General features: G+C 36.0%; 1 protein-coding gene across 1 annotated transcript; it reads left to right on the plus strand.

Moving 5' to 3' along the window:
• The first annotated feature begins 2,156 nt into the window (after positions 1-2,156).
• On the plus strand, positions 2,157-3,366 carry LOC140861148 (F-box/kelch-repeat protein At3g06240-like). The gene is made up of 2 exons (XM_073264159.1): positions 2,157-2,454; positions 2,537-3,366. Exons 1-2 carry the CDS (start codon positions 2,157-2,159, stop codon positions 3,364-3,366), a joined length of 1,128 nt encoding a protein of 375 aa, XP_073120260.1.
• The last annotated feature ends 2,906 nt before the right edge of the window (positions 3,367-6,272 follow it).

Here is a 6,272-nt window from a genome sequence, read left to right on the forward strand (position 1 = left end):
ATCCTCTAAATCAGACTAATGAACTTCTTAGTGGAATTGAACATACTCCTCATATGAAGGCTTTGAAACTTGAAGTGCTATTGATTTCCTTCTATCCTTCTCTTGTGCTGTAAGATTCATCTCAAAAACTTGAAGGATACTAATCAGTTCAGTCATCTTCATCTTTGAGATGACTTTCACTTCCTCAAGCGCCCAAATCTTCCCATTGAATCTCTTTGGAAGAGATCGAAGAACCTTGTTCACCATACTTTCACTAGCAATAGGTCCTCCAAGAGCATGCGCCTCTGTAGCTGTCTCCCTAAGTCTTTTATCATAATCAGCAATAGTCTCATTCTCATCCATCCTGATATTCTCAAATTTTGTGTTTAGTAAACTCAGTCTTGTTCTTCTCACACTATCAGTTCCTTTACAGTGTTCTTGAAGAGCTTTCCATGCATCCTTAGCAACAGTGCAGTCAGCCATGCGACCAAACATTCTCATATCCACATATGAAAAAATTGCATTGAGTGCTTTAGCATTGTAGCTTGAACTTTGTGTTTCCTCGGCGGTCCAAGTTTCTTCTTGCTTGATAATATATTATCCTTCTGGATCTAACATCTTTGGAGGATTCCAACCAGTCAGAATGCTTTGCCAAGCACGAACATACATCGCTTTGATAGTATATCGCATCCTAGTCTTCCATAATGCGTAATTCGTGCCATCAAGGACCGGAGGTTTCAAAAACGAGTTCGCAACAGACGATGAGTCCATCTTATTCCCTGTAATAAAATAAACAAGCCAATATCAGTTCTTAGTGTATCAAGAAGATGACTCTGATGCCACTTGTAAGGGAATAGGGGGTTGCACATAAACATTTTGAGGTGTTGTCACAAGGTGTTGACAACACCTACAATAACACCTTGAGTAATTTGCAGCAGAATATAACTAAGCGTGAATAAAATAAGCAAGCAACCAAATAAATTGACTCAAATATTTTAATCAAGAGTATAAAATACTCTTGCAGCGCCTCAGGGCAAAACTTTAACTAGAAACGAATTAAAGAGTTTTACAAACCCTAAAACTAGTGAATATTGTAAAATTCAATTTCTCAAAACAAGTGAGAAAATAAAGAGTAAAAGTTCTCCTAAAAATTCTATATGAAATAGAATAAAGAAAACGAAGTAAGGAGAAAAATCTTGATGTCAAAACTTGTAGAGACGAAACACTTTTTGATCTTTGATCTTCAAGTGTTCTTCAAAGCATCAAGTGACCACGACCAATACAAGCTTCAGAAGATCTTTTATTAATTAACGTATGCGAAGCTCTATTGTAAATCTCAATTAATCGGTCTCTCTATATTTCCCTACATCTCGGTCGGTCACGCCTATCTCATATATAGGCAAAGAATCCTTCTTCAATATGTTTTCTTGTAGGCGTAGGATTTTTTTTTATTTGATCATATTAAATCTACATAATTGAAGAAAGATATACATTGGATATGATATGATAAATATTCTAATAAGTTTATCACTTTCTCAAATCAGCTTACTTAAGGAAATAAATAACTTATAAAAATTACTTTATGTCCAAGAAAGACAAAAGATATTTAAATAAAATCTTTTCAAAACTTGAGGATTTTAAGGAATAAAATATTTCTTTCATATATTTTAATATGTGTAATATAAGCTTAATTTTAACTACACAAGTCTTATAAGAGAATGACGACATCAAACAAGTAATATTCGATTAATTTAGTGATTTTCGATCAAAAATACTAAACACAGTTAAAAAAAATAATATTAAGTTATTGGACTGAAACCAAACTTAAAAAAATTAGATAGTTAAAAAAAAAAAAATCGAAATTACAAAAATAATTACCAATTTTCCCCAAATTTAATTAAAATGTGATATCCATCTTATCTTTAATTGGACCAAACCTTTGAAATTATTACGTTCAAAAGGCCAGTACGTAATTAATTTTTACTGGACCAAACCATTTTTCGAATCACCCACACGCATCGAGAAGTTAAAAATTCACGGGGAAATGAATGAAGTCTTGTTGAACATTAATCGTGCACATAAATTAGAATTCATCTGAATATATCTTTTTCCAAGATTGAGTGGATGGATATATCTATAAATTCCATACCAATGTACAATCTCCCTTTAATTTCATCATGGAGAAAAAAATCAAACTCCAACTACAGACACATAATAGTAGTGGTGCTCGGATCTCCGTTGTGCGTAACAATGGCAGATCCGCGCTACCCACAGCTATGCTCATCGAAGTTTTAATACGTCTCCCTGTGAAGTATATATTAAAATTCAGGTGTGTTGCAAAAGCTTGGCGAGATTTGATCGGTAGCCCTCTGTTCATCCAAAGGCATCTCAAGCATGATAGAAAACAAAAGGTACTGCTCGTGAAACGTAAAATTGGAGAACGTCACGGTCCTAAGTCACCACGATATGGAGAAGGTCAGATATTCTCTTTTCACGATCCAGATTTCCCCGAATTATTGGTCTCACCCAATCTGGTGATTCCATATTTCAATGTAAGGAACAGAAAGAAATACTATTACTTACACCTCGATCGGTATTCACGGTCCCTGCAATGGGCTCGTTTGCATTTCTGCTGGAGAAATTGTTTTCTTGTGCAATCCCTCACTCCGGGAATTTAAGCTGATTCCCCCTTTGGAATGGCCAGATTTCACCAATGATCTCTTTCCTTATCAATGTGGATTTGGGTTCGACCCTGTTTCTGGGATTTACAAGGTTGTCAACTTAGCCAATCTTTATAACGTTATGGTTGAGGACATCCTTGTTTATTATTTGTACGATTCAGCCTCCAATTCCTGGAAGCAAGTCAAAGCAAAAGTGCCTGAACTCTGCAATCCACTTGATTTTGAACTAACATTCAAAGGCACGATGTACTCTTATATAATCAAATCCCCTGACAATGATCCATTCATTTTTTGTTTTGACATTTGCACGGAGGCTTTTCGACAGATAGACTTCTATGATGATTTCTCTCCATCTGAAGGGGGCATAAGGCTGATGGAGTTAAATGACAGCCTTGCCTTTGTTAGATACAAAAAGTATAAAAATGAAGCACAGGAGATGGAGATTTGGGCTATGGAGGAGTACGGGATTAAGGAGTCGTGGACCAAACAGTTTGTCTTCGGACCTTACCCCGTTATTTGCCCTCTTTTGTTTCTGAAGAACGACTTGTTGCTGGTTGAATCCGACAATGGCCAATTGGTGGTTTGCGAAATCTATGGAAACCAGTTCGATCGTTTACAGTTCCACGGACTGCGTCATTCGTTGAGTGCAGTGGTTATCGAGGAGAGTTTGATTAGCTTGGATAAAATTATTGCAAGTCATCGCTAAAACGTTTGTTTCTTTTTCAGTTTTTGAACGTTCTTATGTTGATGTTTGATGTTTTGTTGTTTGGGCCTTTTCTTTACATTATTTTTCTTTTGGTTTGTTTTTAATTGTCTTTTATGTGTTTTTATGTTCATGGTAATCCATGCATTTTACCAACCTGATCATTGATTTTTTTTAATTAATTAACTAGCAATGCAACGAAAAATGTTTTCCAAACACGTTCGTGTATAACCTAACACAGGTCACCAAAATAAATTTAATTTACTGGGGTCAAATAAGATAACTAAATTCTTTAAAACACATATATATAAACATTGGCATGTAATATTCTGGTTGCGACAAACATTTATATGAACATTGGCATGTACCTTTTAGAAAAGCTTTGAACTAAAAAAATTGAAAATACAATCCTAATATATAAATGTTTGTCGCAACCAGAATATTAAACTTCTTTTATGACCACTTGGATTTTTTATGTGTGGACCTGTAGTAATTATCAAGAACCGAATAGTCGTTGCTGCATAAAATCAAATTTCATGATATTATAATTTGTAGTAAAATAATAGATGAAAATAATTAAAATACTAATGGACCAGTAGTAAAATTGCAAGAAACAAAGTTCATGAAAAGTAATTCTCACTAATTCAAAAAGAAACTTGAGAACATAAAAATTTTAAGCTACCAAGAAGAACACAACATTAAATCACATCATCAGCAGTATTTAAAAACTTGTTATTAAGACACCTAAAAAAGGAAGCAAACAAAAAACATTAAACTGTTCAACTTAAGTAAAATCATGGCAAAAACCACAAAGTAATAATACTTTGTATTTTGAGGTAAATAATATTTATATTATATTTACTAATTATGAAATCTATGTGTGCATAAAATTTATAGTTATAACTTAGCTACAAATTTGCGTAAGCAAGCACTGTACTTTAAGTTATACATGGTTAGACTAATAAATATACATCACTTTAATCGCAAATTTAAAGGCACTCGTGTTGCGTATGTAGACACCATGTTCTGTGTATAGGGGAAGACAGAGAAGGGAAAGAGAATAAGAGAGATGATTATTGTAATTTAAATTTGGCCATACCACGGTACCAGAACAGTTTTAATAAACAAGGCTTGCAACCCTCAATAGCATAATGAATTTAGTGAATGAAATAAAATAAAAATAGATTCAGAGAAGGTACAGAAGCTTATCTGAATTAGTAATCAAACAAATAAACATTAATTGCTTAGAAAAAAAAACTGAAAGCGGAAAAACTTTTCCTCAATTATGCGGTAACATATATGGGTGGTGGATATAAATTGACTCGTTACTTAAACAAACTACAGTTTTTATTCAAAAACAACTCACGCTACTTATTAAACACTGAAAGCGGAAAACTCAGTTATGCGGTAACATATATGCGTGATGGATAGAAATTGACTCGTTACTTAAACAAACTATAGTTTTTATTCAAAAACAACTCACGCTACTCATCAGTACAATGGAGAAGCACTAACTTCTGTGTCAACTTCTGAGTTATTGATGGTACTGACTTTTCGAAGGCAGCCGGGCAGTTTGTGAGACTTCAAAGCGACTTCACGATGCGAGAAGAGAAGAAACAGCAGATTATGGATACCTAACATGTTGCAAATATAAAACGGGGATAAATTTGGGAAAAAAATATTGGTGTGTCTTTGTTGTACCATGACAGTTAGTATATATGCCTCGGACCCCATAAACTTTACAAATAAAAACATGGGAAAACTGCAAATTTGGTCCTGTATGTTTGTCACTTTGCGATTTTGGTCTTCTATGTTTTCATATTTCAGTTTTTGTAGTAGCCCGTAACCAAAATCAGTAATTAAAGAATTAATCATAATTACTTGGGAAGAGTTCGGAAGCTCCGAAGGTGAGTTCGAAAACTCCGAACAGGATCGGAAGCTCCGATGCAGGATCGGAAACTCCGATGGTATTGCGTCAGGCATGACGTGTGTCAAGATCGGAAGCTCCGATCAGGATCGGAAGCTCCGATCACCCCTATCCGAAGTCAACAAGTGATATTTTGACATGCGGCAGATCAGGATCTTCGGAAGCTCCGATGGCAGGATCGAACGTTTCGATCGAGGTTCGGACGTTCCGATCGAGGTTCGGAGGCTCCGATCGTTGTCTATAAATAGAGGGCCGAGAATTCACTTTCAATTGCCAATTCCGGATTTCCTCTCTACTCTAGTCGTATTCGAGTTGTTCTAGCCTTCCTAGGCTTGCCCCGGGAGTCGTCGAGGCGTTCGATAGTCGTAGCGAAGTTGTGCCCAAGTTCTGGAGGCATCGACATCAAAGGGCTAACAACGGACGAAGGTTTAGCTTTTGCTTCCTATAAATATTTAGGAGTATGCAATAGCTTAGTTAAGGCTTTTAGAGCACTATAATGATAGTAGTATCATGTGGCAGTGTAGAGCAGACTATAGGCGTGGACCTAAAGTTGGTAGAGCTTGCACTGATTTGAGGTACGAAAGTACTGTTCGAGATATCCTGACTGAGTATGTATGTATTATGTGACTGCATGGTTTATATGTCATTGATTTATGCTGCATTCATTTGCATACTGAGCTATCTCCTTCGAGATGTCTGTTAGTAGGGTTTTTTCCTATCCTGTTAGTGGTTAAACTTCCATCGATTTGGGTCCGACATATCCACTTGTATTTCGGTATGGGAGCCACCTCCTGAAGCGACGGCACAGCGTGCTACATAACAGAGACCGGTCTGTCTCTGTTATCTGATCCTTGACCTCGAGTTTATAGGGAGTTCACTTTGCATGCATGTATACTCATACTCTCGTACTGAGCGTTTTATGCTTACGTCTCGTACTCTGTGTTTTTGGACACCCTATTCCATGGGGCAGGTTTGCGATTGG

The sequence above is a fragment of the Henckelia pumila genome, chromosome 4, assembly GCF_033568475.1.
Source record: "Henckelia pumila isolate YLH828 chromosome 4, ASM3356847v2, whole genome shotgun sequence".
Classification (NCBI taxonomy): domain Eukaryota; kingdom Viridiplantae; phylum Streptophyta; class Magnoliopsida; order Lamiales; family Gesneriaceae; genus Henckelia; species Henckelia pumila.